Source organism: Trichogramma pretiosum, unplaced genomic scaffold (assembly GCF_000599845.2).
Source record: "Trichogramma pretiosum strain Unisexual culture from Peru unplaced genomic scaffold, Tpre_2.0 scaffold12, whole genome shotgun sequence".
Taxonomy (NCBI): domain Eukaryota; kingdom Metazoa; phylum Arthropoda; class Insecta; order Hymenoptera; family Trichogrammatidae; genus Trichogramma; species Trichogramma pretiosum.
In genome coordinates this window covers 332,088-345,376 of record NW_019641690.1, presented here as the reverse complement: position 1 = coordinate 345,376, position 13,289 = coordinate 332,088, and the positions used below count along the sequence as shown (strand labels likewise).

At 31.9% G+C, this 13,289-nt stretch overlaps 2 protein-coding genes across 2 annotated transcripts; both read right to left on the bottom strand.

Moving 5' to 3' along the window:
* Positions 1 to 6,088: 6,088 nt before the first annotated feature.
* Positions 6,089 to 7,320, bottom strand: LOC106657811. Its single transcript, XM_014379488.2, has 2 exons — positions 7,012 to 7,320; positions 6,089 to 6,928 (listed from the first exon to the last, which is right to left on the bottom strand). The coding sequence occupies exons 1-2, from the start codon at positions 7,029 to 7,031 to the stop codon at positions 6,361 to 6,363; spliced, it is 588 nt and encodes a 195-aa protein (XP_014234974.1). The 5' UTR covers positions 7,032 to 7,320; the 3' UTR covers positions 6,089 to 6,360.
* Positions 7,321 to 8,813: 1,493 nt separating this feature from the next.
* Positions 8,814 to 12,546, bottom strand: LOC106657812 (low-density lipoprotein receptor-related protein 2-like). Its single transcript, XM_014379489.2, has 6 exons — positions 12,431 to 12,546; positions 12,165 to 12,362; positions 11,645 to 12,099; positions 11,109 to 11,577; positions 10,570 to 11,045; positions 8,814 to 10,505 (listed from the first exon to the last, which is right to left on the bottom strand). The coding sequence occupies exons 1-6, from the start codon at positions 12,486 to 12,488 to the stop codon at positions 9,012 to 9,014; spliced, it is 3,150 nt and encodes a 1,049-aa protein (XP_014234975.1). The 5' UTR covers positions 12,489 to 12,546; the 3' UTR covers positions 8,814 to 9,011.
* Positions 12,547 to 13,289: the final 743 nt, after the last annotated feature.

The window sequence follows — 13,289 nt, the reverse complement described above, 5'->3', positions numbered from 1 at the left end:
TTCATAACACTGCAATGATTTTGTTATATCTTGCTTGAATTGAAGGCTGCGAGTCATTATTGGATCATGATTTATGGCTCGTTCAATGAGTTGTTCTGCATCAGCTAAAATTTTACTTATGACTTATCTTGCATTGTTCTGCATGTTTCCCCAAAGATTTTGCACTCTCTCGAGTTTTTTTCTCGTTGTCGCGGATTGTTCTGATCGAAGACTCGTTGACGTTGAATCTTCTTGCGATTGTAGCAACTTTTTCACCAGCTGCCAACGCGTCGAGAATTTTGATCTGTTCGACCAAATTAAGAACTTTTCTATCGCGCTTTTTTTCGATTGAAACTTTTTTTTTTGTGTTGGTCGAGACATAATTAAATAAAAAATAATAAAAAAATTTTTAAATTTGACGCGCAAAAAATGTTAACCTCCAGAAAAAAACCGCGGATACGAAAACAAAAAACCGCGGATACTGAAGTTGGGTCACAAATAGGGGTACCGCGGATACGAAGAATCGCGGATAACGAATCCGCGGATAACGGGGTTTGCCTGTATTCTGAAAAAATCGATTCCGAACAATGGTTCTTTTCGCAAAAATACTTGAGTTGTTTTTAAAATTCTATTCCAAAAACAAAACAAAAATAATGAAAAATATAAATTAAAAAAAAATGAAAAACTTTTGCATATATTCGCCGCTGCTTTTGAGTATAAAAACTCACCTTAAGGCTCCTCTATACAGACGGACAAATACCGACATACCGATATTATTTTGTACCCATTTTTTTTATTCTCTAGACAGCCGTTGAACTTGAAACTTCGTGGGAGTGATTATGAAACTTATAAAAATGTGCCTTTGGAGCCAGTTTTCAATAAAATGTTTAATAAAATCATTTTAATTAATTGTTTGAGAATACGTTACTTTTGAAGTTATAAAAGGGGGATAATAGAAAATCAAGTTTGTTTGAAAGTACCGGTCATTTAATTGAAAACTGCCTCCAGAGGCACATTTTTATAAGTTTCATAATCACTCCCACGAAGTTTTAAGTTCAATGGTTGACCAGGGAATAAATAAAATGGGTACAAAATAATTACGTACTTGTTATCGACTGAGTGTGTATAGAGGGCCCTTAACGAAAACCGTGAAGAAAAACAAACATCATCGAAATGCCGTGAAGAAAAACACACCTCATTGCAACGCCGTGAAAAAAAAAACACACTTTTTTGAAAGACCAAGATATTTTCGACGTGATTCGTTAAGGGGGGGGGGGGGGNAAGGGGGGGGGGGGGAGTGTATTTACTTTTTTATTATTTTCGGGTGATTTTGAGATCTTTTTCTATAGATTCGGTAAAAATAAGCTAATAAGGCTGAAATGAATGCTAAAGAACAACATTTCAAGAGTATTCTGTTCAATTTTCGTGACAAAATACTAAAAAATAAGCCTGTGGCAAGCATTTGAAAAACTCGGTGTACACGATAACTTATGATAGGATTGTCGGGAACAAATAAATCGACGTTTTCTTCAAAGTTTAAAAGATCTCTAAGGTACTGACGTCGAGTTTTTTCAATTATTTTCATTGTTTTAAATTTGGTGTCAATTGGAAGTCAAAAAATTGAAAAAACTCGAAAAAGCGTATGTTTTCTTATATGAAAATAGATCATAAAAATAAAAATTTTGAAAAAATGAAAATATCTCGACGTCAGTACCTAGTAAAATATTACCAAAAGATGTGTGTAAAATTTCAGAACGATCAGTTCAGTAGTTTTGGAGTTATGATGTACACCGACTCAAAAAATGTGATTGTTGAGGAATGCATTCAAAGATTTTGATGCATATAACGTGAATTTTATCATATCTGATCCTTACATCGTCTATGCTGGGCCTATGCAACCAAGGGACATCATCTAGGATATTTAAATTAATGTTTTTTATGTTTAATTTGTAATGCTTGATATTATTATATCAAAGTCCCATATAAACTACCCAAAAGTCAAGAAAACTAAACAGGTGGTCGGGTCTAAAAAACGAGTACATCATACTTAAATTAAAATGGCTATATCTCTGTCAATTTTTCTTGGATAAGCGTAAAATTTTAACACAATACTCTTGAAGGCCTAGGAAATTAAAAAAGACAATAACAAAACAATTAAAAATTCAGTTGAAAAGTACTATCCCCCTCCCGCTTAAATAGTGATTCGATGAGATGTGTTTTTTTTCACGACATTAATTCTACCAAAGTAATGTCTAACGACGGTTCCGGAGGGATGCCTGATTTCGCAGGCCATAGGCTGCAGAGTGTACTCTGCCCTTGTCCGACGAAAACACACACACACGCGGACATTTGTCGGGAATTCGGTGTAGTTTAAAAATCTGTAAATAAAATTTTCCTACGACGTTTGGTTCAAACGTACGTTTTCAAGACTACCCAGAGCTCCCTCTATGAGGAAACAAATGTGCTTTTTCAATTTCAGATTTATTTGTTTATAATCTAGTTGTAAACACATGTGAAATATTAATTACAGTTTAGAGTACATTTAAGAAATATGGGAGCAGTTTTTCTTTTTCATCGACTGCGATCATTTTTTGCTCTTGACTCCTGGACTGTTATTTTTCTTGACTAGGGCAAAATTTCATTTATAAATTTTTTATGGTTACTAGTAAATTAGTTCCAATTAATTAAACTGATATATCAGTGACTTACCATTGAGTAACTGCTCAAAAGCCAGATGCTGTTTGCAGATAAAATAAAAATTCCTACTTTATCTGTCGGTCGATAAAGATGAAATCATCTTTCTTCTCTTCGCTTATATACATAAAGTATACTTTAAAATAAATTCATTAAAAACTTGATTTAAAAAAAGATATAACTCTCTATGTAGTTTTAATACTAAAAATGTTCGAATCAATAAGTTCATGTTTATCATAAATAATAATTGTCATATATGATGACCCAGATTATCCCTTTATAATCCGGCGATCAGCGTTGGTTAACAGATTTGTAAACTGTGTGCACGCGTCCGTGCGTGTGTGTACATGTATGTATAATATGTACGAAACAAAATCTCGAGAATGGAATAGTGAATCGTGTCGAATTGTATTTATTGTAGATCGTACCAATAATGAAGCCAGAAGAGTTAACGCAGCAATATTTGCCGAAAAAATTTTTTTTACGATTTTTAGGTTTTTTTCACATTTTGAAAAAAAAAATTATTTTATCAATTTTTACCGTATAAATTAAATAATTTTCAGAATTTTCCCGTAGTTATTACGAAAGCAAAGCAGTCAAGCTTTCATTCGAGACAATAAAAGTAGAGACTCGCAGAATATTATAAGAATTAAAAATTCAAAATGAAAATTGTACTTTTGCTTTCTTATAGAGTTAGGTATGTACTCAGAATGCAATGTACTCTCTGCAACCCTCTTTTTATCATGTTTAATTAAAGATTTATAATTAATTCATCAATAATAAAACATTGATTAGTTTATATTAGTGGTCATACATATAGATAAAGCTCTTTGCCAATGAATTGGCAGTGGTTTTTTAATTTATTTTGACCTATTATGGGTAGATATATATGCAAAATAAAAAATAATGAAAAAAATGGAAATACAATAAAAACGTAGTGGTAAGCTTAAACGAAATAATTTTTCTTGATATTGACGGTGAAATCCGAAAACGTTCCTTCGTGTTGGGAAATTAAAAGAACAGTCTTCAAAAAATGAATTTTGAGGATATATGCGTAATTAGTGACCGAGGCAAAGCCTATAAAACGATAAAAACATGCACAATGGCTAACTTTTTACGCCACCTAGCCCAGTAGTTTATTTTCATAACCTGCATAGTCTGAAACATTTCTTTCAGGCAGCAAAAAAGCATACGCAGCATGGGAAGTCCAAAAAAATGTTTCAGATCTCTTGCTCGGCCATCAATCTCATTGAACTCAGCCTTTCAATTGAAAATTTGCAAGTGCTAATTAAACATTCATTTTACTTGGGCTCGTGATAATTTATACTAAGTAAACAAGAAGAATGAATAAAAAATTAGTAACAAACGTTTTCATCAATATTTGTTAATACTGAAGTATTCGGTTCTTTCAGTTAACTAATAAGAGATTATTTCAAATCATTCATATGATTAAAAATCACTATGAAAAACTAGCCATTTAGATTCCATTTTGACGTAATTTCAAAAAACTCAATTATTTTTATCTAGAAAATATCATTTTCAATCTTTCAGGCAATAATTTTAAACTTTGTAAAAGTTATCGTTATCACTCTTACAAATATAAATATAAGAATGAGCTCTTGCTCATATGCCGGGTAGCTACATAGTTTGGTTATTAAATTTTCTCTCTTCCAAACATTCAGCTTCGTGTTATTCAGCTCCCGGTCATACGGCTTTTTACTTCCAATATTTCTTACGGAAGAATTATGACACGCAATCGATGTCACCAGCTTGACGCATTCCTTGTTGAAGTTTTATGGGTCTACTTCAAACTCGTTCTTGCAAATTACTTACTGCATTATTTGGAAAATTCATAATGTTTGATCGATGCAACGATTTTTTACCATCTCAGTTATTATACTTTACAGGTTTTAATGTCTTAACAATAGTTACATAATCAGTTCCTAAATTTGAAATCTGTAGTTGTATTCATGATTTATTAATTTGCGTATATTATAGCTTATATGGATAGAAGCTTCTTTGGGAAAACCATTTTTTTGCTATTTCACGTATGATTTAATCCCCGCAAATCTGCTTATTACATATCTACATGCCACCTTTTGAAACTAGTCCGAATAAACTAAAACTGAGTCGGTTATTCATTCAATATTCTCGTATTCTTCCTGATTGCACAGGAAAAGTTCAATTTTTTAGTGCCAGTTAAAATTGTCAAAATATATGCAAAGTGACACTTTCATGGTATTTTTCAATCAAAAAATCAATTCTTTATTCATACGCTATGCATTTTATTATGCACCCGACCCTATTTTAACTATCAAATCACGTTTTATGCACCCAAACTCAAAGTATAGTTCAAGTATATCGAAGGGCCCTGAAATTTTTTTTAATTTTTTCATACATTTAAAAAATGTCTGATATTTTAATCATTCTTCTAAATAATTTTGAATAAACCATCTGCTTTAGATCGCTAATTCGTTTTTGATTTTAAAATTTGTGCCCAACTTTCTCTTTTTGTCGATTGTAAATTCAATTTTTTTATTTTAGTTACGTAGCAATAACTGTTCCATATAAAAATGGAGGAATTGTCACTTTCGTAACAAGAAAATTGTCAACTTGATGCATATAAGTGTAACAATAAGAATACTTTTCTTATTTAAAGTTATTTTTTTGTAATATTCACCATAAAATTGTTTATTGAAAATCCAATCGCCTTGTCGGTTAAGTTGCATTTGTGACCATATTGTATTAGAGAAATGTACAATACCGGCGCACTGTACTTCAAACGGTTCGCTTTGAGTTCTACAACATGTTAACAAAAACATGCTTCATCAGAAAATATAAGAGATATTTTTAAATTGAATGACTCGGTTTTTGATTTTAAGATACTTTGAAGTCCTTAATTAATTATTTAATGTAAACCATTTCAATTTTTTTCTATATTACATTAAGATAAATCATTAATGTATGAAGCAAAAGGATGTATGAAAATCATTTAATCTTATCCGTATTTTTTTACATAAGAAAATCTTCTTTCAGCTTCTCTTTATTTTCTTAATCTCTAATATAAATCTATTATTTGTGAGGACGATTTTTTGGTCAAAAAGTTGGTTAAAGAGCTTTCGTTAATGACCAAGAGCAGCGAAGCAAAAGATACAATCAACCAGCCGTTCTTTATCTTCTTGGACGTATTTTTACTTCACACATAGTATTATGTGACCAGGGATTCAACAGCAACGCGGTTATAGATTTATTAAGTGACCATTAAAAATTTAAATTGATACTAATGTAAGGATAAGTGTAATAAAAGTGTTGAGCTTCTTGACATCTTTTTTTGAATCATTGTTTTTAAAAATTTATTTTATTAATACTGAGCAATAATTAACGAATTTTACACCAAAATCAATAAAATAATTATTACCGTTCGGCAGGATGATTTACCTTCTATAATTATAAATGTAATAAAATAACGGTACATCAAAAGTTATTCGTTAAAGTTTTTTTGACTTATGTACTTACATAAGGGACAGATCACAATTTAAAAATTTTATAATTTATCTTTAAGAGGTCACCTAAATATAAATTATTTTATATTTGTGGTTGTTCTTGGTCGATTAACAACCTTAAAGGACCTTTGATGTACCGTTATATTAACTGTTCATTCAGTACGAACATTAACAGTTGCATGATTTAGAGGCCATTAACACGGTTCGTTGGGTGAAAAAACATATTATTTGTAAAATTTTCAGTAGTTGTTTTTAAAAATCCATTTTGAAGAACATAAAGCGTCTGCCAAAGTTCAATAAATTTAGCTTCAGTTGGATTGAATGCACCGATCATCTTGTCGAATTTTTTTTGCATGTTTTTATCTTTAATTTTGCGAAGAATGTCATCCTTCATATAAGTGAATAAAAATTTCAAGCCTACCAAATTTTCTATTTCTTCAGCTTTGCTTAATTGTCCTGGTTGTGCGTACTTGAAGCGATTAATATGATAATCAAAGTATAGGGTAGGTCGAGGATCTTCGTGATCATTACGCGCAGCTTCATGCACGTAATCGAAAAACGTTTTAATAAATTGAAAAGCATTTTCAAATAACGGTAACAATTCCTCTTCGTAGGTTTTTTTCATTTCCTTTTCAAATTCTTTTAAATCGATATCGAAATCTTTATTGATATCACTAAAATCCAGTCCAGAGTCATGTTTTGAATGGTGAGATGCAGCTTCGGTCAGTAGCACCAAAGTAGTGAACAAAAGACTGTAACAATGCAATATTTTAGCTATTTTTCAAAAATACTTAAGATTACAGTGAATGCAATTAAAAAAAAAAACGGAACTTACAGAATCGGTCGCAGCATCATTGTGAGTTGTTATTCACTGTTCGAAGGTTGGGTTTCGATTCTAAAGAGACGTAAATTTCTTGTCTATTTATGGATTTTTTTTAAGGAAATATTTTTATCATGCTTGCAGTAGTGATATTTACATTTCAGTAATTAATTTTTGTCTGTAAAACTACCCAACATCCGTATGATAAAAATTGTCATGAGTAATATAGACACATCGATAACGATGACTTTGATGAATATTTTGTCGTCTAATGACAATCAAAAAGTCAAACGGATTATTTTATCATTTCAAAAAATTGTTCGTTACTTAATTGTAACTTCGATTGTATAAATTTCCTTTTAAAGAATAATATTTTAAATTAAAAAGTATAGTTGACAAGTGTATACAATTCAAATCGTGATCTTTTTTGATGGTGTTTCTTTTAACTTATTTTCAGATTTTTGAGTAATTTTTACTGGAGATCTGCAAAAAATAAATTTGAAAATTTTTGAAAATCTCTTACATAACATCGTTACAAAATAAAATTGAATCATAGTCGTAACTAATTATGTAGTTTACAATAAAAATATTGACTATTGAATTTTATTCATTTAAAACTTAAATATCGAACTTTTATTATCACATAATGAAATAAATGCTAGAAATGAGTTTTGAATTATGAATTGAAGTCACCAAATTCCTGTTTGGATTAATAGTGTCAAGTTGGGAGACGGAAATTTTATAACCTTTCAGGTAAATTTAAAATTAAACTCCCCACCGGGGGCCATGTGGTTTTCTTCATTTTGACAGACCGGGATTCGTAACATTTTGTTTCCCGGCTTACTTTAATAAAAGAAGGGTTGCCTATTTTCTCGTATTTTTGGCTTTTGGATTTCAAAAATTAATCGCATTTTTAGAGACGATATCACAGTAATAACGAGCTCATATTTTCAAAACATTCGGACGAAAGTCCTAATATCGTGCAGGTTTGCTCATAAAAGTGTCACAAAATCAAATACAATAGGTAAATAAATATTTATTTCAGAGTATGATAAAAATTATTATATTTTATATCAGAAAACCATTCTTTTTTGTCTCTGTGGTGCTTTTCCGAGTAAATCGATTAATTTTCATTTCTATATTTCCGCACATTAAATCTTATACTAAACAGGCAATTAAATTATATATACTTTTGTTTTCTAGCACAATAATCTTTTAATTTAAATGGTTTTAACAGTAAAATAGTGCTTTTGTACAGTGCTTTGTTTTCACTTCAATTTCGTGTAACTCATCGTGAACCAACAAAATGCAGTTAAAACAAAGCGATGGAAGAACTTTGGTTTATTAGCATTTTTAAGTCTTTCGTCGAAATCGGTAACACGTTCTCCGCAAAACTCTCGCCTATGAGCACTTTGGAAATGCGCATCATGGGTAATCCCGCGGACGCCACTCTAATGGATCCTTGATTCTGTTATAGGAACTCCCGCTTTCTCTCTCTCTCTCTCTCTCTCTCACACTCTATTTCTCCAATCCCATGAGTTTGTGTGCTTTCGCATAAATACTTCCGATTGAGATGTTCGAATAGTGCGTTTTGCTAAGGGGATAAATTTTGTACTCTGAGTAAAAAGTAGAATATTCAAACACAAGAAATCTTTAAGTATAATGAGTTGAATGATGGGTAGAAAGAAATTTTTTAGTATTATATAGTGTTTAAACTTTGAACGAGTTATTCATGTAGTCTTCTTTATTTAAAAGACATGAATGCGAAATGAGATTATAGTTAAATTTTAATTTGAATATAATATACAAAATCAACATGAGCTTTGATTTTTTATTTGTGAAAATCAAATGAATATTTTCATAATTAAACATAACTTTATGTATACTTAGGACTTATCATAAAAGATTGAGTTATCTATGTCGATAGTGCCCTACTGTCCGCAATAAAGTTTCAACTAAAATAATTGAAAAATAAATGTATACAAGATAAAAGGGTCGTACTTGGTGTATATAATTTAAGCACAATAGTTATCATTTCTAATACTTTGGTCATCCTTGCACGCGCAAATTTTTTGCGGTATGGCGAAACAAAATTGTTGACAACCTCCATTGTTTATTGTACAAGGGTTGTTATCATACATTAGTTGTAAGCTTGGACTAACTATTCTAACTCCTGATATAATTTCCATGGAAGGAAACCGCGGTATCATTTTTTCAGCCTGGCCACCATCATACTTATTAAATCTCCAAATGCTTGTAGAGTTACTTACATAAAGCCAGTCTTTGTAGATAAAAATGGTAATTGGATATGGTATATCGGTGACGTTAAATTTTTTAGTTTCGACACCATCTAAATCGGTGTAATGAATAGGAGATACTTTCCACGAGCTGAACAGATAATAGATTTTATCTTTTTCATAGTCTATGCCGATCGTCCGGTACATATTGTGATAATCGATCGAAGCTATTTCTTTCAAACCTTTACCAAAGGTACTGGTTCTTTGAATATCTTTGCGGGTGGCATTCCAAGCAGTATAGTAAATGTAACCGAATTTTGGGTGTATTACCAAAGCGTGAGGACTTCCTTTCATCGGGAAGTTCAAGTCGTGCGTGAAGAAATTTACACTTCGACGATACTGAACATTATTCAAGGTTTTCAGTACCATTAATACGTGCGAATTTTCAACGTCGTTAGATTTTTGTACGTAATATATGTCACCTGTTATCCAATCATAAGTGACGTCTTTGAGCTGATAACTTTCGTTGACGTGCACTAAAGTTATTTGTTCTTTGTCATCGAAAACATTGATGACATAAATGTTAAAATCATCGTTAAAATAGAAGTTTCCAGAGCGAATGTCAAAATCAAAATCTATCATGCCTTTGTAGATTTGAGATTCGGTGTGGAACACAGTTGGTAGAATAGCTTCCGTAAACGAAGCTTTGGTCGAGTTGAGAATACGACCCTTGATCAAATTTTTCTGAGTATAGAGCATGAAGTCCATTATGGGCGAACAATTTCTCTCATCTGCCTGTAATTCCCATCCAGTGCTGCATGCACAGGAAGGGTAGTACCCACCAGCTCGTCCAACAGGCGATTTCATTCTAGCGGATGGTATACAAATTTGTTGACAATCACCATTTTTAATTTTACAGACAGCTATTACATTGCGTTGATAGTCCCCGTAAGAAAAAACATTGGTAATTTTGGTATTACCGGCGTTCCCAGCGAAATTTTTAATTTTGCAGTTACTTGAAATTTCACAATACCACAACGCCAAGTTATCAGACCAAAAAATTTTGTTACCGCTTACTGCCAAACTACTAATTTTTGACCAGGCATTTGAATAAATTTTACGATTATTTCCGTCGAATTGTATGCTATTGATGCTTGCATAATCAGCACCCCAATATAGAGTCTGAGTTTTGTAATCAATAGCAATCGTGGAAATATCAACACTTCTCACTAAAACAGTCATATTTTCTCCGCTCATTGAACTTTTCAAAATCTGAAATAATTCACTTTAACAATTAATTAAATTAATCTATATAAAATAATTAAACAAACATTACCGAGTCATGGTACTGAGCAATGAACATGTATCTTTTAACAGGATCTAGAGCTAAATCACAAGGTTTTGCTAAATCTGATATCACAATTCCGCTGTGTGTTCCTTGCCTTTCAATAATATTAACTGTACTGGCAACACTGTCAATCAAATAAAAGTTAGTACTTCCTATGTCAATCTTTAATACTTTTGGTTTCCATCTTTTGGGGTAATTTATCGGCAAAAAGTCATTTGATAAAGATTTAATACTTGAAGTGCTTTCGTCTACCCAAAATACAGTTTCATTCAAATACACATCGAAGATATGAAAATTTTCGTTCATCATTCCATGTTTTAATGTAACGATGCTACCGTTTCCATACTTAAGTATCAATATTGAGCTGCCACCGCTCAAGATTAGCGAATTTGATAAATCTTGATTGTCAGCCCCCGTTGAATTTTTCGTTGAAGCTATCTGTGTCGGATATCCATCTGAACAACCTGCAATGGAAACATCGTTTATTGTCAAGGGTTTTCAAAATACTTCCAGGGATTCACAAGTACCTTTACATTGACTTGAGTCAGAATTCTGGTTCCAGCAACTGGAATCAGGTACTTTAGAATTTTGTTCACTGGCTCGAAGTAAACATAATTTCTCACACGGTTCCTCGCGTTCTTCGCAAGGATTTTTCATCATACTGTAACGAGGTACAACTTTCAAAAGGTTGGCCCCTGCGAGAGGAGTGCTGTGGACGTTGTTACTGTCGCAAGTTCTATTGGATATTTTGCAATACCACAGAGAATTATTCGTTGTCCAAAATATTTTGTTTTCGTAAATAACGCTGCTCCTTATTGACATGGATATTTTTTCTAATATCATTACACTTTGTCCATTGTAGTCCGAACTGGCAATACTTGAAAAATCATTCGACCAATAGATGATTTCGTTATCCCGGTCGATTGCTATACTCGATACGCTATCAATTTGTACTATTGGTTTTGAGGAACTACCATCCATATTGGCTCGAATTATCTGGGTGACAGAAATTTTCAGATTAATTAAAAATTACTAAAAGATCTACTAAAGAATTCAAAATTACCAATTTTGATTTTTCGACGATAAAGATCAGGCCTTTATTAGCATCCAACGCCAAATCGCAAGGGTTATCAAGGCCTGTTATGATGGCACGGAAAATTTTGGAATACATATCGATGACATTTATAGACATATTTGCTGCGTTAATCACATAAACTTTTTTACTGACATAATCTACATCTATTGCCACTGGTTCCCATAAGTTTGGGTAGTCAATTTTAGGATAATTTCTCGAAAAAGATTGAATAGTTCGAGTTTTTTGGTCAACCCAAAATGCAATATTTGCTGCAAAAATAACCTCTTTTTCTGTACTGTTTGTTGAGATGTAAGAAAAAGATTGATGGTATAGCTCAAATGAGACCAAGTCACTTTTTTTTTGTAAATAAATTACTGGCGAAATATTGACCGAGAAATTATCGTAATTTTCAAATTTTTTATGGGTACTTAGGTATATGCCACCTGAAAATAATTTAAATTAAAAGAGTAAGTATTTTGTACCAAAGAAAATGATTAATTAATTGTACAAGAATGCTTATTTCCAAATAATGCAACCAAGATGACGAGTAGAATAAGAAAGACTATAATCGTTATTGCGACGTAACAATTGCAACATTTTTCCCTCAATACCCTTTGCGTCTGAAATTTCGTTCTGAATCCAAATCGTTTGTATCTATAATCCTCTTCGTGACGTTTCTCAACGAAGGAAGAAACCGACTCGGCATCTACAAGTAAATTTAGGCTTATCGTCAAATAATATTATTTCAGAGCTTGGAGAACTTGAAAGACTTACCGAAATTTTCATTGAAAATTTGAATCTGCTCGAGCTGTGGAGCACTTGGAGCACTCATAATTTTTAAATAAATAAATTTTTTAAACTTGCTCAAAGCGTTTATTTGTAGAAATTGAGCCGATGCTTCTATAGGCAATAGTGTACTGTAGTCGCCAAGCTCTCTTGTTCGATCCAATGAGCATAAAGACGACACACGAGATAAAATAATCTCCCTCGCACTCCGAGAGCATTAATCATTCAACTGCATATCAGTGAATGCGAACTTTATACGTTACACATCATCCATTTAAAATAGCGTCTGCTAATTATTAGGAATATATTTGCCATGTTATAAAATAATTATGATATGCAAAGCGCAAGTCTCCTCTGCGCAACTTAAAATTTTTTGTTGTTATCACCGTATCTAGTAAGCCGTTTCTTTAATTTTCATAAAATTTTCAGGGTGCATTCTAATAGGATTGAAGATGTGCTGTAGATATAGTTTTTGGTAGTAATAGTATTATAATTATACATATGGGTCAAAATAATACTTTTTTACAAAACCATGCGCACGTATGTCACCGATCTTGGAGCTAGGAAGCTCCAATCAAACTTTTGAAAGGGTCAAAATTTATTAAAATTTGACAAGGAATTCAAAAAAAATTTTTTCAAATTTTTTCAATGGAACCATCGGGTTCTAGGAACCTTTTTTTGTTAAAAATAGCATTTTTCGGCTCTAGAAGTTATCGCCTTCAATTAAAAAATCTGAAAAAATTTGAGGTTATGTATTTTGATGAAAAAAACAAGAAAAAAGTTTTTCCAGATTTTTCGAGGCTCCGTACCGTCCTAAAAAAATTATTTTCGTCAAAAAAAGCGGTTT